The 23,789-nt window shown below is 44.4% G+C and overlaps 1 protein-coding gene across 1 annotated transcript in view; it reads left to right on the forward strand.

The window, feature by feature from the left end:
- The window catches only part of LOC139564991 (LHFPL tetraspan subfamily member 4 protein-like), an 84,610-nt gene that overhangs the window by 36,893 nt on the left and 23,928 nt on the right, over nt 1-23,789 (forward strand). The window contains exon 2 of the mRNA XM_071384967.1: nt 22,535-22,774. Coding sequence (XP_071241068.1) covers nt 22,535-22,774 — 240 coding nt within the window. The remainder of the gene's footprint in view (nt 1-22,534; nt 22,775-23,789) is intronic.

Raw genomic sequence — 23,789 nt, forward strand, 5'->3', positions numbered from 1 at the left:
TGTGTAGTAGTCATATGTGTATGTTTACAGTATGTATATGTTCACAGTAGATGTATGTTTGTGTGCCATTAATGCATTCATGTATGTACATGTACATGAGCTTGTGAATGGCATTAGCCTTGGATTAACAAATTCATCGATTTAGTCATTTGTTCCTCCCCCTCACGCCCCCTCTTCCCAGCTGGGCCAACCAAAATATAATGAACACCTCTGGAACGCCAAGGCCTCGAGGGCATCTGGGAAATGTAGTTATTTTCATAGAGCGGGGGGAAAAAATCTATATCTCAGCTGACTGGCCATATATACTTTACAAATCACACTAGGCTGCATGGCAGATATACTGTAAATCCCTGTCAGAATTGCCCATTTATATTCATACTAGCACATTTCAAACAAGCTATTTCCAATGTTGAGGGACCGGCTTGCTTTTACCGAAGCACCCAAAGCATGTTGTTCGGATGCACTTTTCTCATTTCCTTTGCTCTGTTTATTAGAATGTATCTCAAACACTCCACAGTGACTGTGAATGGGCTTAACACTAACGGTCAGAGTTAATTGAATCGAGTTGGTTTTGTTCATCCAATTGTTTTCTTGCAACGTTAGAGTAGAGCGAGTCAATTGGATTTCCATTCAGAGGACCGCAATTTGGGGGACGTTAACAACTGACGGACAATTCGTCATGCTGTTTGTTTTGTCGTCAAGCCTCTGAACAGCCTGTGTGTTTTGTGTTTTCACTCCACAGGATATATCTGACACAATAACAACACATCTCTCTTCACTGTTTAGTATTTGTCTCCAAATCAAATCAATGCCTAGTAAAGCTTTTTTTATTCAAAAGAATTCAAGCTACTCAAAATTCTCAAGCCCCAAAGCTAGAAATAGTACAGAAAGATTAGTAGAGTTTATTCTTTCACACGTAAGGTACAGCTCTCAGTTGGAGGTCACTATAGAGTAGCTAGCTATCTCCAATCCCCTCGGTGAAGGTATAACCTTTATGTACATCCACAGTGCACTTCCCTTGGGTTTAACCCCTACAATGGCAGGTGTGTGTGTGTGTGTGTGTGTGTGTGTGTGTGTGTGTGTGTGTGTGTGTGTGTGTGTGTGTGTGTGTGTGTGTGTGTGAGAGAGGAAGACAGAGAGAGATGGGAAGAAAACTACTTTAAAGTGCTGTGTCTCAAAATGGGATCAGCTCTGCACTGGTTTCCAACCCGAGGCCAAACGCGTGCACACACACACACACACACACATATAAAATGAGCTCCAAAAGTATTGGGACAGTGGCCCATTTTTGTTGTTTTGGCTCTGTACTCCAGCACTTTGGATTTGAAATTATACAATGACTATGAGGTTAGTGCAGACTGTCATTTTTTCATCCATGTCGGGTGAACCGTTTAGAAATTACAGCACTTTTTGTACATGGTCGCCCCATTTTAGGGGACCAAAAGTATTTGGATAAATTCACTTATATGTGTATTAAAGTAGTCAAAAGTTTAGTATTTGGTCCCATATTCCTAGCACGCAAGGATTACATCAAGCTTGTGACTTTACAAACTTGTTGGATGAATTTACTATTTGTTTTGGTTGTGTTTTAGGTTATAATTGTGCCCAATAGAAATGAATGGTAAATAATGTATTGTGTCATTTTGGAGTCCCTTTTATTGTAAATAAGAATATAATATGTTTCTAAACACTTCTACATTAATGTCTATGCTACCATTATTACGGATAATCCTGAATGAATCATGAATAATGATGAGTGAGTAAGTTACAGATGCACAAATATCATATCCCCAATACATGCTAACCTCTCACCATTACAATAACAGGGGGCGTTAGCATTTTTGGGGGGGTATGATATTTGTGCGTTTGTAACTTTCTCACTCGTCGTTACTCACGATTCATTCAGGATTATCTGTAATCACCGTAGCATCCACATTAATGTGGATCACTGTCCCAATACTTTTGGAGCTCACTGTACATACATACACTCAAGTTCAGAGAGCATGTGCTTACATTTATTGAAGCCTCTTCCACCATCCCTGACACCGATTGAAATAATTGGCCATTAATTATTAAGTCTAAATCTTGTTAACCTGTGTCAGCCAGCCACAAGCAGAGAACAACCAATCAGAACCCAGAAACACTTCCTGGACCAATTTGTCAAGACCCGGTGCGAGAAACAGTCACTAATAATCGTCAGAACCCAGAAGATGAGGCAGACACAGCAGTACTAGAGATGGTGGTTTAATTAAAGAACAAAATCTTCAGGCAAAGAAACTAAATCCACAATGTCCAAAAATAAAGCCAAGAGGCACAAAATGGAAATCCTCCAAAATACAAAAGAAACTCCACAAAGTGGTAAAAAACAGCAGGGAAAAACAAACCTCAAAAGACTACTCAAATAATACACAAGAACTAAACCAGAGAACCTCTGGAAAATCCAACAAGAGAAATATCTATATAAAACAAGGCTTGGGCTGGGGCTGGGTGCTAACTTACAAACACTGAGCAAGGAACTGAGGAACACACAGGGTTTAAATACTAACAAGGGAATGACCTACAGGTGAAAACAATAATTAGAGCAAGAAAAACAAAAGGTACAAAAAAGGTGCAATGGGGACATCTAGTGACCAAAACCCGAACAGTCTTGGCCAAAACCTGACAGAATCCCCCTCCTAGGAACGGCTCCTGACGTTCCTACCAGCCTTCTCAGGGTGGAGGGTCCTGAACTGACGAATGAGGTCAGGGTCCAGTATGTCCTTGGCAGGAACCCAGGAGCGCTCCTCGGGACCGTAGCCTTCCCAGTCCACCAGATACTGCCAGGACCGCTGCACCCGGCGGGAATCCAGTATCCGGTGGACGGTATAAGCCGACTGGCCACCGATGACACGGGGCGGAGGGGGAGGTCTGCCTGCCGGGATAAGGGGAGAAAAAACAACAGGTTTTAATAAAGAAAAGTGAAATGTTGGATTGATCTTAAGGGATCTGGGTAAGTGCAGGCGAAAAGTAACGGGATTGACTCTCCTGGCAATCTTAAAGGGACCGATGAACCTCTGGGACAGCTTGCGAGACTCCACCCGTAGTGGTAAGTTCTTAGTTGAGAGCCATACTCTCTGGCCGGGGTACAGGGTAGGACCGGGACGGCGACGTCTGTTGGCTTGTCGTTGGTACTGCTGAGAGGAACGCAGAAGATTAAGACATGCCTTCTTCCACGTAAGCCGACAGCGTCTGATGAACCTCGAGGCTGAAGGCACTCTGACTTCTGCCTCCTGGTCCGGGAACAATAGAGGCGCATAGCCAAACTGACACTCATGCGGGGATATACCAGTGGAGGAGGAGCACAAGGTGTTGTGCGCGTACTCGGCCCAAACAATGAAGGATGACCATGTGGACGGGTTGTTGGAAACCATGCATCTGAGGGTGGTTTCCAGCTCCTGATTCATCCTCTCAGTTTGGCCATTGGACTCCGGATGGTACCCTGAAGATAAACTGGCCGTGGCCCCTATGAGTTGGCAGAAGGCCTTCCAAAACCTTGAGGCGAACTGGGGACCTCTGTCGGAAACCATATCTTGCGGAATCCCAAAGACTCGGAACACATGGTTAATCACCAACTCAGCTGTTTCCTTGGCCGAAGGTAATTTGGTCAAGGGAACAAACCTGGCCGCCTTAGAAAACCTGTCGATGATGACTAGGATCGTAGTATTACCATGGGACGGAGGAAGGCCAGTAATAAAGTCCAACGAGATATGGGACCAGGGTCGGTGGGGAATAGATAGAGGGTGAAGGAGTCCTTGAGGGCGGAGGTGAGAAGATTTGCCCTGGCAGCACACGGAACAGGCCTTGACGAAAGTGGCAACGTCTTCTTTTATGGTGGGCCACCAGAACTTACGCTGGATGAACTCCAAGGTGCGACCTACGCCCGGGTGACAGGTGAGGCGAGAGGAGTGCCCCCACAGAAGGACTTGGGACCTTGCTGCCTTGGGAACAAACAACCGATTAGCAGGACCTCCTCCAGGGCCCGGTTCGATGGCTTGAGCTTGTTTCACGGTATCCTCCACTTGCCACGAGATCGGAGCCACGATCTTAGCGGCCGGAAGGACAGTCATGTCAGTATCTTCTCGAATGGCAGGAGAGTAGATTCGTGACAAGGCGTCCGGTTTGAGATTCTTCGACCCGGGTCTATAGGTGAGGATAAACTGAAATCGGCTGAAGAAAAGAGACCATCGAGCTTGTCTGGAGTTCAACCGCTTCGCCTGCTGGATATACTCCAGATTTTTGTGGTCCGTAAGCACTTGAAACGGTTGAGAAGCCCCCTCGAGCCAGTGTCTCCATTCCTTCAATGCCATCTTAACCGCTAGGAGTTCACGATCCCCCACATCGTAATTCCTCTCGGCCGGGGTAAGCCGGTGAGAGAAGGCACAAGGATGAAGCTTCTTGTCTTCACCCCTCTGAGACAGGACAGCTCCAACCCCAACCTCTGATGCGTCTACCTCCACCACAAAAGGTTCATCCGCCGTTGGTAGTGTCAGGATGGGAGCAGAGAGGATGCGCTGCTTGAGTCCTTGGAAGGCCGTCTCAGCTTCTCTTCCCCACAGAAACCTTGTGTTGCCACACTTGGTTACAGCTGAGAGAGGGGCTGCCACCGAGCTGAAGTTCTTGATGAACTTGCGGTAAAAGTTGGTGAAGCCCAGGAAACGCTGAACTTCCTTAACGGACTTGGGGGTGGGCCAATCCGCTACCGCCCCTACCTTCTTGGGGTCCATCTGGACTCGACCGGGTTCCACTATAAATCCCAGGAATTGTACTCGAGAAGAATGGAATTCACACTTTTCCGGCTTAACGTACAAATGGCTGTCTAGGAGGCGTTTGAGCACTTGTCTGACATGCTTAGTGTGTTCTTGAAGGGAGCTCGAAAAGATGAGGATGTCATCCAAGTAAACAAACACAAAGATGTTAAGCATATCCCTAAGCACATCGTTTATGAGCGCTTGGAACACAGCCGGAGCGTTGGTCAGGCCGAAGGGCATCACCGAGTATTCGTAGTGACCAGTAGGCGTGTTGAAAGCGGTCTTCCACTCGTCCCCGGGTTTGATCCGCACAAGATGGTATGCGTTCCGCAGGTCAAGCTTAGTGAAGACAACTGCTTCCTGGAGCAGCTCAAAGGCTGTGGCCATAAGGGGTAGCGGGTAGCGGTTACAGACGGTTATGGCATTGAGTCCCCGGTAGTCGATGCAAGGTCGTAATCCACCGTCTTTCTTGGCCACAAAGAAAAACCCTGCTCCCGCCGGCGAGGTAGATGGACGCATGAGGCCTGCTGCCAGAGCGTCCTTGATGTAGGTATCCATAGCAGCTCGTTCGGGGGGAGAAAGGGAAAAGATCCGACCCCTGGGAGGGCAGGTCCCCGGCAACAGGTCGATGGTGCAATCGTAAGGTCTATGGGGTGGTAGTTTGGTGGCCCTCTGTTTGCTAAATACCAGTTTGAGGTCATGGTAACACTCGGGAACTCGGGACAGGTCGATGAATTCTAGAGACTCGGAAGGGGAACTCTGGGAACTCGGGAAGATACAAGTGGCTTGGCACGTAGGACCCCACTGCTTGATAGTGCCCACAGACCAGTCGATGTGAGGGTTATGGCTGTGAAGCCAGGGATAACCAAGGACGAGAGGGAACTCGGAACAGGAGATCAGATGAAAGTTCATCACTTCCTGGTGTTGGGAAACTGAAAGTCGCAAGGGGGTAGTGGCACGAGTGACAAGTCCAGATCCCAAAGGGCTTATATCCAACGTAGTAACCCTTATGGGGTCACTTAGAGGTTCAGAAGGAACGCCATTCTCCTTCGCCCAGACCCCATCCATGAAGTTACCTGCGGCTCCAGAGTCTACCAAGGCTTGAAGAGAAAACTCGTGGTCGTCCCAGGAAAGGGTAACTGGAATGAGCAGGCGGGAGTTGGATGGATGGGAGGAGGTTATGTTTCCCGTTACAGTCCTCCCAGGCCTGCACGGGAGAGTGCGTTTCCCTGGAGCCCGGGACACGTGGAGCGGAAATGGCCCGATTTGCCGCAATATAGACAGCATCGCTCCCTCATCCGGCGGTCTCTCTCAGCCTGGGAGATGCGTCCAACCTGCATGGGTTCTGGTGGAGCCAGCGAGGATAAAGGTGGAGACTCGGAGCTGGAACCGATAGGAGCTAGGGTGAGCGGTCTACGGTTGAGTTCTCTCTCTCTCAGACGCTGGTCTATGCGTGAAGCCAACTTGATAAGGGACTCGAGGTTGTCCGGTGGTTCCCGAGTGGCCAGTTCATCTTGGATGGTGTCAGAAAGACCCTTCAAAAAACACACTGTGAGCGCCTCGTCGTTCCAGCCACTTGCTGCTGCCACAGTGCGGAACTGGATGGCATAGTCCGTCACGCTGCGCCGACCTTGGCGGAGAGTCAGGAGCTGTTTAGCTGAGTCATGGCCGTTGGTAGGACCTTGAAACACTCGCTTGAATTCTTCAGCAAAGGTAGAGTAGCTGGCACAGCAGGGACTTTGGGCATCCCACACAGCAGTAGCCCAGGCTAGGGCTTTTTCCGACAGCAGGGTGATGATATATGCTATCTTGGACCGGTCGGTGGGAAACGACGATGGTTGCAGCTCAAAGGAGAGAGAACATTGGGTGAAAAACCCCTTACAAACACTCGGATCCCCTGAGAACCGTTGGGGAGGCGGCAGACGAGGTTCAGCCAGGGGGTTAACTGCCAGGGGCACTTGAATCGGATGAACTGGAGCAGAAGCGGTTGCCGGGGAAAGTCGATCCGAAATCTGCTTTATGGAAGTCAGCATCTCTGACAGAAGTTGAGAATGTCTAGCCATTAAGGCCTCTTGCTGAACCAGAGCAGCTTCGTGGCGTTGGACAGTCCCCTCGTGGTGGGACAGCATGGAAAAAAGATCCTGGGTACTGGCTGCCTCTGGGTTCATTATAATGGCTCAGTGTTTCTGTCAAGACCCGGTGCGAGAAACAGTCACTAATAATCGTCAGAACCCAGAAGATGAGGCAGACACAGCAGTACTAGAGATGGTTTAATTAAAGAACAAAATCTTCAGGCAAAGAAACTAAATCCACAATGTCCAAAAATAAAGCCAAGAGGCACAAAATGGAAATCCTCCAAAATACAAAAGAAACTCCACAAAGTGGTAAAAAACAGCAGGGAAAAACAAACCTCAAAAGACTACTCAAATAATACACAAGAACTAAACCAGAGAACCTCTGGAAAATCCAACAAGAGAAATATCTATATAAAACAAGGCTTGGGCTGGGGCTGGGTGCTAACTTACAAACACTGAGCAAGGAACTGAGGAACACACAGGGTTTAAATACTAACAAGGGAATGACCTACAGGTGCAAACAATAATTAGAGCAAGAAAAACAAAAGGTACAAAAAAGGTGCAATGGGGACATCTAGTGACCAAAACCCGAACAGTCTTGGCCAAAACCTGACACAATTGACAAGGAATAGAGGTCATGGCTAGAAGGGCTCCAGCTTTGGTCAAATTAACATCAAAAGTTTAAATGTTTTGCATTTTAGCTAACCCTAACCCTTTTCCTAACCTTAGCATAATTCTCCTAACCTGTTGTGTTAATTATCCTTACCTGCTGCGTACATTCTCCTAACCTGCTTCGAAACGTCAAATCTGACATTAATTTGACAAAAGCTTCTAACCATGACCGGGAATAGATGAACAGAAATTGAGAAAAATGTGACTACATTAATCAGACATCGATGTCAGTGCGAAAAGAGTTCACAGCACAAATCAAAGTCCAGAGCCCGTATTCATAAAGCCGATCTAGGAACACTTTTTCCTCTTAGATCATAATGAATAAGTTGGACGGGGGGGACCTAATCCTAGATCAGCACTCCTACCCTGAGATGCTTTATTAGTATGGGCTGAGAGTTCCATTATGCAAAGAGTTCTCCTTCCTTAATGTTAAATCAGAGTGAGGGGGATAATCAGGAGGAACGGCCCAATAAAATAACCCGGCTTGGTCACATCTGGCCTGTAGGCCACACAGGGACTGCTCAGGCCCATAGAGAGAACTCCCAAGCTGCCTGCTTCACACACACACACGTGCACATGTTTAGCATGCAGGGCAAGGAGAGTGACGCATTGTTTAGCTAATAAAATGTACAGTGCATTCGCAAAGTATTCAAACCCCTTCCCTTTTTCCACATTTTGTTGACGTTACAGCCTTATTCTAAAATTTATTACATTTTCTTTTTTTGTCATCAATCTACACACAACACCCCATAATGACAAAGCGAAAACAGATTTGACATTTTTGCACATTTATAAAAAATAAATAAACAGAAATACACTGCTCAAAAAAATAAAGGGAACACTTAAACAACACAATGTAACTCCAAGTCAATCACACTTCTGTGAAATCAAACTGTCCACTTAGGAAGCAACACTGATTGACAATAAATTTCACATGCTGTTGTGCAAATGGAATAAACAACAGATGGAAATTATAGGCAATTAGCAAGACACCCCCAATAAAGGAGTGGTTCTGCAGGTGGTGACCACAGCTTCCTGGCTGATGTTTTGGTCACTTTTGAATGCTGGCGGTGCTTTCACTCTAGTGGTAGCATGAGACGGAGTCTACAACCCACACAAATGGCTCAGGTAGTGCAGCTCATCCAGGATGGCACATCAATGCGAGCTGTGGCAAGAAGGTTTGCTGTGTCTGTCAGCGTAGTGTCCAGAGCATGGAGGCGCTACCAGGAGACAGGCCAGTACATCAGGAGACGTGGAGGAGGCCGTAGGAGGGCAACAACCCAGCAGCAGGACCGCTACCTCCGCCTTTGTGCAAGGAGGAGCACTGCCAGAGCCCTGCAAAATGACCTCCAGCAGGCCACAAATGTGCATGTGTCTGCTCAAACGGTCAGAAACAGACTCAATGAGGGTGGTATGAGGGCCCGACGTCCACAGGTGGGGGTTGTGCTTACAGCCCAACACCGTGCAGGAAGTTTGGCATTTGCCAGAGAACACCAAGATTGGCAAATTTGCCACTGGCGCCCTGTGCTCTTCACAGATGAAAGCAGGTTCACACTGAGCACATGTGACAGACGTGACAGTCTGGAGACGCCGTGGAGAACGTTCTGCTGCATGCAACATCCTCCAGCATGACCGGTTTGGCGGTGGGTCAGTCATGGTGTGGGGTGGCATTTCTTTGGGGGGCCGCACAGGCCTACATGGGCTCGCCAGAGGTAGCCTGACTGCCATTAGGTACCGAGATGAGATCCTCAGACGCCTTGTGAGACCATATGCTGGTGCGGTTGGCCCTGGGTTCCTCCTAATGCAAGACAATGCTAGACCTCATGTGGCTGGAGTGTGTCAGCAGTTCCTGCAAGAGGAAGGCATTGATGCTATGGACTGGCCCGCCCGTTCCCCAGACCTGAATCCAATTGAGCACATCTGGGACATGTCTCGCTCCATCCACCAACGCCACGTTGCACCACAGACTGTCCAGGAGTTGGCGGATGCTTTAGTCCAGGTCTGGGAGGAGATCCCTCAGGAGACCATCCGCCACCTCATCAGGAGCATGCCCAGGCGTTGTAGGGAGGTCATACAGGCATGTGGAGGCCACACACACTACTGAGCCTCATTTTGACTTGTTTTAAGGACATTACATCAAAGTTGGATCAGCCTGTAGTGTGGTTTTAATTTTGAGTGTGACTCCAAATCCAGACCTCCATGGGTTGATAAATTTGATTTCCATTGATAATTTTTGTGTGATTTTGTTGTCAGCACATTCAACTATGTAAAGAAAAAAGTATTTAATAAGAATATTTCATTCATTCAGATCTAGGATGTGTTATTTTAGTGTTCCCTTTATTTCTTTGAGCAGTGTACCTTATTTACATACAGTGAGGGAAAAAAGTATTTGATCCCCTGCTGATTTTGTACGTTTGCCCACTGACAAAGAAATTATCAGTCTATAATTTTAATGGTAGGTTTATTTGAACAGTGAGAGACAGAATAACAACAAAAATATCCAGAAAAATGCATGTCAAAAATGTTATAAATTGATTTGCATTTTAATGAGGGAAATAAGTATTTGACCCCTTCTCAATCAAAAAGATTTCTGGCTCCCAGGTGTCTTTCATACAGGTAAGGAACGGAGATTAGGAGCACACTCTTAAAGGGAGTGCTCCTAATCTCAGTTTCTTACCTGTATAAAAGATACCTGTCCACAGAAGCAATCAATCAATCAGATTCCAAACTCTCCACCATGGCCAAGACCAAAGAGCTCTCCAAGGATGTCAGGGACAAGATTGTAGACCTACACAAGGCTGGAATGGGCTACAAGACCATCGCCAAGCAGCTTGTTGAGAAGCTGACAACAGTTTCTGTGATTATTCGCAAATGGAAGAAACACAAAAGAACTGTCAATCTCCCTCAGCCTGGGGCTCCATGCAAGATCTCACCTCGTGGAGTTGCAATGATCATGAGAACGGTGAGGAATCAGCCCAGAACTACACAGGAGGATCTTGTCAATGATCTCAAGGCAGCTGGGACCATAGTCATCAAGAAAACAATTGGTAACACACTATGCCGTGAAGGACTGAAATCCTGCAGCGCCCGCAAGGTCCCCCTGCTCAAGAAAGCACATATACATGCCCGTCTGAAGTTTGCCAATGAACATCTGAATGATTCAGAGGACAACTGGTTGAACGTGTTGTGGTCAGATGAGACCAAAATGGAGTTCTTTGGCATCAACCCAACTTGCCGTGTTTGGAGGAGGAGGAATGCTGCCTATGACCCCAAGAAACCATCCCCACCGTCAAACATGGAGGTGGAAACATTATGCTTTGGGGGTGTTTTCCTGCTAAAGGGACAGGACAACTTCACCGCATCAAAGGGACGATGGACGGGGCCATGTACCGTCAAATCTTGGGTGAAAACCTCCTTCCCTCAGCCAGGGTATTGAAAATGGGTCGTGGATGGGTATTCCAGCATGACAATGACCCAAAACATACGGCCAAGGCAACAAAGGAGTGGCTCAAGAAGAAGCACATTAAGGTCCTGGAGTGGCCTAGCCAGTCTCCAGACCTTAATCCCATAGAAAATCTGTGGAGGGAGCTGAAGGTTCGAGTTGCCAAACGTCAGCCTCGAAACCTTAATGACTTGAAGAAGATCTGCAAAGAGGAGTGGGACAAAATCCCTCCTGAGATGTGTGCAAACCTGGTGGCCAACTACAAGAAACGTCTGACCTCTGTGATTGCCAACAAGGGTTTTGCCACCAAGTACTAAGTCATGTTTTGCAGAGGGGTCAAATACTTATTTCCCTCATTAAAATGCAAATCAATTCATAACATTTTTGACATGCGTTTTTCTGGATTTTTTTGTTGATATTCTGTCTCTCACTGTTCAAATAAACCTACCATTAAAATTATAGACTGATAATTTCTTTGTCAGTGGGCAAACGTACAAAATCAGCAGGGGATCAAATACTTTTTTCCCTCACTGTAAGTATTCAGACCATTTGCTATGAGACTCTAAACTGAGCATCCTGTTTCCATTGATCATCCTTGATGTTTCTAGAACTTGATTGGAGTCCACCTGTGGTAAATTCAATTGATTGGACATGATTTGGAAAGGCAGAAACCTGTCTATATAAGGTTTTTGCTCTGTCCGTGCATGTCAGAGCAAAAACCAAGCCATGAGTTCGAAGGAATTGTCCGTAGAGCTCCGAGACAGGGTTGTGTCAAGGCACAGATCCTTGGGTCCTCAAGAACAGAGTGGCCTCCATCATTCTTAAATGGAAGATGTTTGGAACCACCAAGAGCTGGCCGCCCGGCCAAACTGAGCAATCGGGGGAGAATGGCCTTGGTCAGGGATGTGACCAAGAACCAGATGGTTACTCTGACAGAGCTCCAGAGTTTCTCTGTGGAGATGGGAGAAACTTCCAGAAGGACATATCTGCAGCCCTCCACCAATCAGGCCTTTACGGTAGAGTGGCCAGACAGAAGCCAATACTCAACAAAAGGCACATGACAGCGCGCTTGGAGTTTGCCAAACGGCTCCTAAAGGACTCTCAGACCATGAGAAACAAGATTATCTGGTCTGATGAAATAAAGATTGAACTCTTCGGCCTGAATGCCAAGTGTCACATCTGGAAGAAACCTAGCACCATCTCTACGGTGAAGCATGGTGGTGGCAGCATCATGCTGTGGGGATGTTTTTCAGCGGCAGGGACTGGGGAGAATAGTCAGGATCGAGGGAAAGATGAACGGAGCAAAGTACAGAGAGATCCTTAATGAAAACCTGCTCCAGAGCGCTCAGGTTCCCCTTCCAACAAGACAATGACCCTTAGCACACAGCCAAGACAATGCAGGAGGAGGACAAGTCTCTGAATGTCCTTGAGTGGCCTAGACAGAGCCTGGACCCGATCGAACATCTCTGGAGAAACCTGAAAATAGCTGTGCAGCAATGCTCACCATCCAACCGACAGAGCTTGAAGAGGATCTGCAGAAAAGAATGGGAGAAACTCCCCAAATACAGTTGTGCCAAGCTTGTAGCGTCATACCCAAGAACACGCCAAGGATGCTTCAACAAAGTAAAGTAAAGGGTCTGAATACTTATGTAAATGTGATATTTCCAGTTTTTATTTTTAATACATTTGCAAAAATTTCTATACCTGTTTTTGCTTAGTCATTACGGGATATTGTGTATAGATTGATGAGGGAAAAAACAATTTAATACATTTTAGAATAAGGCTGTAACGTAACGGGGTCGAAATACTTTCTGGTACACAGTACCAGTCAAAGGTTTGGACACACCTACTCATTCCAGGGTTTTTCTTTATTGTTTTTATTTTCTAGTTAGTAGAATAATAGTGAAGACATTAAAACTATGAAATAACACATATGGAATCATATATTTGAGATTCTTCAAAGTAGCCACCCTTTGCCTTGATGACAGCTTTGCACAATCTTGGCATTCTCTCAACCAGCTTCATGAGGTAATCACCTGGAAAGCATTTCAATTAACAGGTGTGCCTTGTTAAAAGTTAATATGTGGAATTGCATTCTTTCTTAATGCGTTTGAGCCAATCAGTTGTGTTGTGACAAGGTATGGGTGGTATACAGAAGATAGCACTATTTGGTAAAAGACCAAGTCCATATTATGGCAAGAACAGCTCAAATAAGCAAAGACAAATGACAGTCCATCATTACTTTAAGACATGAAGGTCAGTCAATCCGGAAAATTTCAAGAACTTTGAAAGTTTCTTCAAGTGCAGTCGCAAAAACAATCAAGCGCTATGATGAAACTGGCTCTCATGAGGTCGCCACAGGAAAGGAAGACCCTACCTCTGCTGCAGAGGATAATTTCAGATAGCAGCCCAAATAAATTCTTCACAGAGTTCAAGTAATAGACACATCTCAACATCAACTGTTCAGAGGAGACTGCGTAAATCAAGCCTTCATGGTCATATTTCTGCTAAGAAACAACAACTAAAGGACACCAAAAATAAGAAGAGACTTGCTTGGGCAAAGAAACATGAGCAATGGACATAGACCGGTGGAAATGTATCCTTTGGTCTGAAGCATTCAAATGTGAGATTTTTGGTTCCAACCTCCATTCAGAGTAGGTGAACAGAGGATCTATGCATGTGTGTTTCCCACCGTGAAGCATGGAGGAGGAGGTGTGATGGTGTCGGGGTGCTTTGTTAGTGACACTGTCAAGGATTTATTTAGAATTTAAGGCACACTTAACCAGCATGGCTACCACAGCATTCTGCAGCGATACGGCATCCCATCTGGTTTGTGCTTAGTGGGACTATCATTTGTTTTTCAACAGGACAATGACCCAACACACCTCCAGGCTGTGTAAGGGATATTTGACCAAGAAGGAGAGTGATGGAGTGCTGCATCAGAAGACCTGGCCTCCACAATCACCCTACCTCAACCAAGTTGAGATGGTTTGGGGTGAGTAGGACTGCAGAGTGAAGGAAAAGCAGCCGACAAGTGCTCAGCATATGTCGAAACTCCTTCAAGACTGTTGGAAAAGCATTCCAGGTGAAGCTGGTTGAGAGAATGCCAAGAGTGTGCAAAGCTGTCATCAAGGCAAAGGGTGGCTATTTGAAGAATCTAAAATGTAAAATATATTTTGATTTGTTTAAAACTTTTTTGGTTACTACATGATTCCATGTGTTATTTTCACTGATGTATTCACTATTATTCTACAATGTGGAAAATAGTAAAAAATAAAGAAAAAAACTTGAATGAGTAGGTGTGTCCAAATGTTTGACTGGTAATGTATATATATATATATAAATATACATATATATATTGAGAGCATACTGGTATGTATAGTACATACAGAATATGTTGTCGTTACTGTATAATATGTGCACATTTTTCTTCATGGTCGTTGTTGGCAACATTCAGTTTTCTGTGTCATCTAATGAAGTAATAGAAGGTTAATAGTGCTCTTCCTATCTCGATGCACACGCTCGTCGAAAAGGTTATCCCTGAATCCCAAGGATATGGGTTGTTATCAATTATTAGTCTACAGTACACTGAAATACCCTTTTATTTGTGCTCGCCAAAGTGGAATCTTTTGTGGTTAGTGCAGCGAGAGAGAAAGAAGGAGGTAGAAAGAGAGAGTGAGGGAGAGAGAGAAAGTGCCGCCCCAGGGCATGATGGGTAGTGCGTGAGGATCCAACCCGCTGTTGCTGTGCACTATGGCAACACTACATGGTTCCCCGACGATGGTTTTAATTCGAGTGCAGTCATTAAAATTGTAATAAGACCAGCAATAAAACTGGCAAGGTGTTTGCTTTTGTACAATGTAAAGTATTCAGACTCCTTGACTTTTTCCCACATTTTGTTACGTTACAGCCTTATTCTAAAATTGATTAAATTGTTTTTCTCCCTCATCAATCTACACACAATACCCCATAATTACAAAGCAAAAACAGGTTTTTAGAAATTTGTGAAATATCACATTTACATGAGTATTCAGACCCTTTACACAGGGCTTTGTTGAAGCACCTTTGGCAGCGATTACAGCCTTGAGTCTTCTCGGGTATGACACTAAAAGCTTGGCACACCTGTATTTGAGGAGCTTCTCCCATTCTTCTCTGCAGATCCTCTCAAGCTCTGTCAGGTTGGATGTGGAGCGTTGCTGCACAGCTATTCTCAGGTCTTTCCAGAGATGTTCATTTGGGTTCAAGTCCGGCATCTGGCTGGGCCACTGAAGGACATTCAAAGACTTGTCCCGAAGCCACTCCTGTGTTGTTTTGGCTGTGTGCTTAGGGTCGTTGTCTTGTTGGAAGGTGAACCTTCGCCCCCAGTCTGATGTCCTGAGCGTCCTGAGGTTTTCATCAAGGATCTCTGTACTTTGATCCGTTCATCTTTCCCTCGATCCTGACTAGTCTCCCAGTCCCTGCTGCTGAAAAACATCCCCACCTGAGCTCAATTTTAAGTCTCTTAGCAAAGGGTCTGAATACTTATGTAAATAAGGTATTTCTGTTTTTAATTATTAATGAATTAGCAAAAAATTATGAAAACCTGTTTTCTCTTTGTCATTATGGGGTATTGTGTATAGATTGCTGAGGAAAATGTTTTATTTAATACATTTTAGAATAAGGCTGTAACGTAACAAAATGTGGAAAAAGTCAAGGGGTCTAAATACTTTCTGAAGGCACTGTATATCGAGTGTTTAATGATTAGACTTTGTTGACTGATTTCAAAGGCCAGGATTGTGTTCGTGTGTTTGTGTGTGCGCGAGTGCGTTGCATGTCCAATTTGCAGTTTCACATGTGAAATAGCCATTTTCACATGTTGAGCTTAAATTTAACGTGAAACCCTATTTTCACATGTATTACATTTAGAGTTCACATGTTAACGTCACCTTTTTACACGTGATTAACATTTTCACCTCACATGTGAATTGCAGTTTCACGTGAAATTTGCGGTTTTCAGTCCTTATTTGCTACATACATTTTTGGACTTATAAATTAATTAAATGAACCCAATGATTCTTGAAGAATATAATGTATAAATGAGCTTAGTTCAACTGTCATACCCCATCAGAATCCCAAATATACTGAACAACAATATAAACGTAACATGTAAAGTGTTGATCCCCATATTTCATGAGCTGAAATAAAATACATTATGTATACAAAAATATGTGGACACCCCTTCAAATGAGTGGATTCGGCTATTACATTTTTTACTGAAGAGCTCAGTGACTAGGAAAAGTCTAGGAGCAACAACGGCTAGGCCGCGAAGTAGTAGGCCACACAAGCTCACAGAACGGGACCTCCGAGTGCTGAAGTTTGTAGTGTGCAAAAAAATCGCAACTCTCACTACCGAGTTCCAAACTGCCTCTGGAAGCAACGTCAGCACAACAACTGATCGTGGGGAGCTTCATGAAATGGCTTCATGAAAAGCCTAAGATCACCATGCACAATGCCAAGCGTGGGCTGGAGTGGTGTAAAGCTCACCGCCATTGGACTCTGGAGCAGTGGAAATGCATTCTCTGTAGTGATGAATCACGCTACACCATCTGGCAGTCCGACGGACGAATCTGGGTTTTGCGGATGCCAGGAGAACACTACCTGCCCCAATCCATAGTGTCAACTACAAAGTTTGGTGGCGGAGGAATAATGGTCTGGGGCTGTTTTTCATGGTTCGGGCTAGGCCCCTTAGTTCCAGTGAAGGGTAATCTTAACGCTACAGCATACAATGACATTTGTAGACAATTCTGTGCTTCCAACTTTGTGGCAACAGTTTGGGGAAGGCCCTTTCCTCACTAATGCTCTTGTGGCTGAATGGAAGCAAGTCCCCACAGCAATGTTCCAAACTCTAGTGGAAAGCCTTCCCAGAAGAGTGGAGGCCGTTATAGCAGCAAAGGGGGACCAACTCCATATTGATGCCCATGATTTTGGAATGAGATGTTCGATGAGCAGGTGTCCACATACTTTTGGTCATGTAGTGTACCCCCGAAATTCTCCATACACACAAAAAGCTTATTTCTCTCATTCTGTGTACAAATCTGTTTTCATCCCTGTTTGTGAGCATTTCTCCTTTTCCAAGATATTCCATCCACCTGACAGGTGTGGTATATCAAGAAGCTGATTAAACAACATGGTCGTTACATAGGTGCACCTTGTGCTGGGGACAATAAAAGTCCACTCTAAAATAGGCACTTTTGTCACACAACACATTACCACAGATGTTTCAAGTTTAGAAGGAGTGTGCAATTGGCATGCAGACTGCAGGAATGTCTACCAGAGCTGTTGCCAGATAATTGAATGTTCATTTCTTTACCATAAGCTGCCTCCAACATATTTTAGAGAATTGGCAGTACCGCGGACCACGTGTAACCATGCCACCCCAGGACCTCCACATCCGGCTTCTTCACCTGTGGGATCGTCTGAGATCAGCCCCTCGGAAAGCTGATTAAACTGTGGGTTTGCACAATTGAAGAATTTCTCCGGTAAGCTCAGTTGCGTGCATCCTGTCCTTACTAGGGTCTTGACCTGACGCCAGTCGTAACCGACTAAAATGGGCAAATGCTCACCATCGATGGAGAAGGTTGTGCCAACGTTGTGAACAGAGTGCCCCATGGTGGCGGTGAGGTTATGGTATGGGCAGGCATAAGCTACTGAAAATGAACACAATTTAATTTTATCGATTGCAATTTGAATGCACAGAAATACCGTGATGAGATCCTGAGGCCCATTGTCGTGCCATTCATCCGCAGCCATCTCCTCGTGTTTAAGCATGATAATGCATGACCTCATGTCACAAGGATCTGTACACAATTCCTGGAAGTTGAAAATGTCCAAGTTCTTCCATGGCCTGCATACTCACCAGACATGTCACCCGTAGAGCATGTTTGGGATGCTCTGGACCAACATTTACGACAGTAAATATAATATCCAGCAACTTCGCACAGCAATTGAAGAGGAGTGGAACAACATTCCACAGCCCTAATCAACAGCTGATCAACTCTATGCAAAGGAGATGTGTCGCGCTGCATGAGGCAAATGGTGGTCACAGCAGATACTGGTTTTCTGATCCATGCCCCTACCTTTTTTATTTATTTATTTAACTAGGCAAGTCAGTTAAGAACAAATTCTTATTTACAATGACATCCTACCAAAAGGCAAAATGCCTCCTGCGGGGACGGGGGCCTGGGATTAAAAATAAAAATAAATACAATATAAATATAGGACAAAACACACATCACAACAAGAGAGACAACACAACACCACATAAAGAGAGACCTAAGACAACAATATAGCAAGGCAGCAACACATGACAACACAGCATGGTAGCATCACAACATAACAAAAAAACAACATTGTAGCAACACAATGGTAGCAGCACAAAACATGGTACAAACATTATTGTGCACAGACCACAGCACAAAGGGCAAGAAGGTAGAGTCAACAATACATCACACAAAGCAGCCACAACTGTCAGTTTAAGGTATCTGTGACCAACAGATGCATATCTGTATTCCCAGTCATGTGAAATCCATAGATTAGGGCCTAATTAATTTATTTCAGTTGAATGATTTCCTTATACAGTTGAAGTCAGAAGTTTACATACACTTAGGTTGGAGTCATTAAAACTAATTATTCAACCACTCCACACTTTTCTTGTTAACAAACTATAGTTTTGGCAAGTCGGTTAGAACATCTACTTTGTGCATGACACAAGTCATTTTTCCAACAATTGTTTACAGATTATTTCACTTATAATTCACTGTATCACAATTCCAGTGGGTTAGAAGTTTACATACACTAAGTTGACTGTGCCTTTAAACAGCTTGGAAAATTCCCGAAAATTGTCATGGCTTTAGAAGCTTCTGATAGGCTAATTGACATAATTTGAGTCAATTGGAGGTGTACCTGTGGATGTATTTCAAGCCCTACCTTCAAAGTCAGTGTCTCTTTACTTGACATCATGGAAAAATCAAAAGAAAACACCCAAGACCTCAGAAAAAAAACTTGTAGACCTCCACAAGTCTAGTTCATCCTTGGGAGCAATTTCCAAATGCCTGAAGGTACCACGTTCATCTGTACAAACAGTAGTACGCAAGTATAAACACCATGGGACCACGCAGCCGTCATATCGCTCAGGAAGGAGACGCGTTCTCTCTCCTAGAGATTAACGTACTTTGGTGTGAAAAGTGCAAATCAATCCCAGAACAACAGCAAAGGACCTTGTGAAGATGCTGGAGGAAGCAGGTACAAAACTATCTATATCCACAGTAAAACGAGTCCTATATTGACATAGCCTGAAAGGCCGCTCAGCAAGGAAGAAGCCACTGCTCCAAAACTGCACATGGGGACAAAGATCGTACTTTTTGGAGAAATGTCCTCTGGCCTGATGAAACAAAAATAGAACTGTTGGCCATAATGACCATCATTATGTTTGGAGGAAAAAGTGGGAAGCTTGCAAGCCGAAGAATATCATCCCAACCGTGAAGCACAGGGGTGGCAGCATCATGTTGTGGGGATGCTTTGCTGCAGGATGGACTGATGCACTTCACAAAATAGATATATTGAAGCAACATCTCAAGACATCAGTCAGGAAGTTAAAGCTTGGTCGCAAATGGGTCTTCCAAATGGACAATGACCCCAAGCTTACTTCCAAAGTTGTGGCAAAATGGCTTAAGGACAACAAAGTCAAGGTATTGGAGTGGCCATCACAAAGCCCTGACCTCAATCCTATAGCAAATTTGTGGGCAGAACTGAAAAAGTGTGTGCGAGCAAGGAGGCCTACAAACCTGACTCAGTTACACCAGCTCTGTCAGGAGGAATGGGCCAAAATTCACCCAACTTATTGTGGGAAGCTTGTGGTAGGATTCCCAAAACATTTGACCCAAGTTAAACAATTTAAAGGCAATGCTACCAAATACTAATTTAGTGTATGTAAACTTCTGACCCACTGGGAATGTGATGAAAGAAATAAAAGCTGAAATAAATCATTCTCTCTACTATTATTCTGACATTTCACATTCTTAAAATAAAGTGGTGATCCTAACTGACCAAAGACAGGGAATTTTTACTCTGATTAAGTGTCAGGAATTGTGAAAATCTGAGTTTAATTGTATTTGGCTAAGGTGTATGTAAACTTCCTGCTTCAACTGTATGTAATCTTTGATATTGTTGCATGTTGCATTTATATTTTGCTCAGTGTATGAGCTTGTTTTACTCCAATGTTTTTAAACAAAGTAAATGTAAACAATCAATTTATAGCCTAAAAACATGGTTAAAACTTTCATTTTGATTTAATGGATTTTCAGTCCTTGCATCCAAACATAATCTATGGATTTGAGAGTGGTTGAATTTCTCCAACCCCATCCGTCAGCCTTTTACTGAAACTGTGGGGAGGCACTTTGTTAATGTTTCAATTAAGGATTGTCACCAAACACCTTTTAATAGAGTCATAGTGGTGTTATATTTCGCAATCCTGTAATGAGCGAGTCTTTTTTGCCATCAAGCAAAACTTCTGAATTCGAGAACAAAATTCTTAGTATTGCCAACAAAAATAATGATTTTTAAAGCAAAACTTATTGATAGCAGAACACATGAAAAACAGGTGAATTAACTTGTGTCTGAAAACCACAGTTTTTTTTTTTCACACATGATTTATTCATGTGTTTATTTGTAAGTGTGGTGTGTGCGTGTCTACAAGAGAGCAGCGGTGGACGAGGGACTGTCCTCCCTGTTATGTGATGGATGAACAGTTGTAAGTCGTGCTCCAGAAAAAGAGGACATATGCCCATAAGACACAGTGTTACCATGGAGGTACACTAAATCTCCTTCCCTCTTATTTTTCTCACAAATTTTCCCTCTCTTTTCAGTTCTTCGACGCATTGTCTTTCTCCTTTCGGACCGTCTTCATCCTTTCCTTCCATTTCTTCATCCTCCCTCTCTCTTACTCCTTTTGAGGCTTTATTTCACTCCGGCATTCTCCCTCCATCCCCTCCCTTCATGATGAATAATTCATAAAGCTTCTTCTTCTTCTCCTCGGCTGTGTGTGTGTGTGTGTGTGTGTGTGTGTGTGTGTGTGTGTGTGTGTGTGTGTGTGTGTGTGTGTGTGTGTGTGTGTGTGTTTGTGACAGTGGTGGATCAAAGCATGTCCTACCTTCACGGTGTAGATCAGCGCTCATTGGTCTTTGCCGCTGACAGGAAACAACCTGTCCCCCTGCTCCTCTTAAAAAAGTTAAAGTGATCCATTTACTTTCCTTTTCCTCCTGTTGTATACTGCAGATGAACGACACTACTGTCTGGAGACACTTGTTGTTGTTTTTTTATATTGGTTCTGAAAGACGATAATGTGTATGTGTGTATCTTTATCTGTAAGTATAAGCCATAGTTTAGGCCTGTTCCTAGTGCAATCACGATACATAGTGCAGAGAGAATATTGTATTTTATTTGACCTTTTTTCAGTAATGTAACATACTACATCAGGTTGTATGTTATATGGCGGCGTACGACATTACGCGACTTCTGTCTTCGCTTGTATCGTTGCAGGTAATATGTACAGTGTTAGTCAGAGTTCACTTGTTGCGAGCGACATTGGAAGAAGACACTGATACAGTGCGAATGATGCCTTCCACAAACAATGCAAGTGCAGCAGTGTATCTCCGCTTCAAGTTGATCCCTTTGGCCGCAGGAATCCATATATAAATGGACCCTGCCTTGAGCGGGGAACTTACAGTGGCAGTGCAATGGCAGTGTGGTCTTTCAACCTCATTATAGATGACTGTGTGGTGTGGTTGTCGACAGACACTCGCAGCTCTTTAGCCGGGGTCTTTTCCTTGGGCTCAGCTGCAGTGCAGTGTCAGTGTTCTCCACTGACTCCACTGGTTCTTTGCTGAAGATGAATACGATTGTCGGCAACAATAACGCTCTGTTCCTCTTTCTGCTATCTTTATTAGTATTTTCTCTCTCCCTATTTCTCTCGCTCCCCATCTCCCTCTTTCTTTGGCTCAGCCTTGGTCGAGTGCAAGAGCAGGACAGAGAGGGATGCTTGCGAAGCAGTTCCAATGGCAATGAGGGTTGACTTACGATGCAGTGTGAAATTGAGCAATTATATACTTTTTTTCTCCTTCCTTTTTTTTCTCTTCATGTCTCCTTCTTTTGTTCCCTTTCCTTACTCCAAAAACCTGTTTTCCTTGCCTAAATCTCACCTATCCTACCTATAGTACCCCTACCAACACAACACTGTTCCCATTTGTTCACCCCCCCCTATACCACCCCCCCAATCTACCTCTTCAGCCCTCCCCATGACACTTCCCATACAACCCCACCCCAAACGGTACACTTTGTACTATCTCCTTAACCCTCTCCCCTGAAACTATACACTTCATCCTGTCTCAAGCGAATACGCTAAACCATACAGTGGAAGTGTGGTCTTTCAACCTGATTATAGATGACTCTGTTGTGTGGTAGTCGACATGCACCTCTTATAGCTAGGGCTCACCTCTCTCCCCCCCCTGCTCTCTCTCCCATAGCCGTGTGTTTGATCCTGGGCTGTATGATCTTTCCGGATGGCTGGGACTCGGAAGTGGTGCGAGACATGTGTGGCGAGGAGACGGGGAAGTACACGCTGGGGAACTGTTCGGTGCGCTGGGCCTACATGCTGGCTATCGTTGGCATCATGGACGCCCTCATCCTCTCCTTCCTGGCCTTCGTGCTGGGCAACCGGCAGAACGACTTCCAGCTGGAGGAGCAGCTTAAAGCAGAACAAAAAGGTGAGACGCTAATGACGCTAGGCCGACTGCTAGGCTAATGCTAATCTTTGTTTTATTATGCGCCAAAAGTCCTATTTTTTTTTTTACCACATCTTACCAGCAGTACTGTAAAATAAAGCATTGCCCATTTACCAGATGGGCTAGGTTATTGAGACACCAGTGGCTAATGCTAATTGTTGTTATATATCAGTCAATACACTGGATTTACAAAATGCTATGTTTTAAAGTGATGAAATTTCAAAACCAGTTCTGTCCTTTTGTATTATTTTAGTGAGTATCAAGTGTCAATGTAATGGTTTTGAGTTTGAAATTTGTCACAAACAAGTCTCCACGTAGCTAGCTCAACTCACCACGTAGCTAGCTCAACTCACAGCTAACTACACTATATATACAAAAGCATCTGGACACCCCTTCAAATTAGTGGATTTGGCTATTTCAGCCACACCCGTTGCTGACAGGTGTATAAAATCGAGTTGGACTCTGGAGCAGTGGAAAAGTGCTCTCGGTGTGATGATTCATGCTTCACCATCCGGCAGTCCGACGGACAAATCTGGGTTTGTCGAATGCAAGGAGAACGCCACCTGCCCAAATGCACATTTTGGTATGAGATTGTTTGACGAGCAGGTATCCACATACTTTTGGTCATGTAGTGTAGCTATAGCTATTTCAAAATGAAAACCGTTAGCTACAGCTATAGCTACCACAATGACATGAGGAAAGCCAATGCAACACCGCCAGGGTTGGGGAGTAACAGATTGCATCTAATCGGTTACATGTAATGAATTACAAAAAAAACTGTAACTTTAATCCTTTACATTAGCAGCTAAAATATTGTAATCAGATTACAGATACTTTTGAAAAACCTATATTAGGATTACTTTTAAATTCAGAAAGTATGTTTGCGGGGAAAAAAATATTAGACACTTCTCTGTTTTCTCAATGACATTCAAATCAGCATTGAAAAAAGGCGCAAGTTTAAGTTTGTTCCACCTGAGTGAGTCTGACCACAAGTCAG

The sequence above is a fragment of the Salvelinus alpinus genome, chromosome 2 (genome assembly GCF_045679555.1).
Source record: "Salvelinus alpinus chromosome 2, SLU_Salpinus.1, whole genome shotgun sequence".
NCBI lineage: Eukaryota > Metazoa > Chordata > Actinopteri > Salmoniformes > Salmonidae > Salvelinus > Salvelinus alpinus.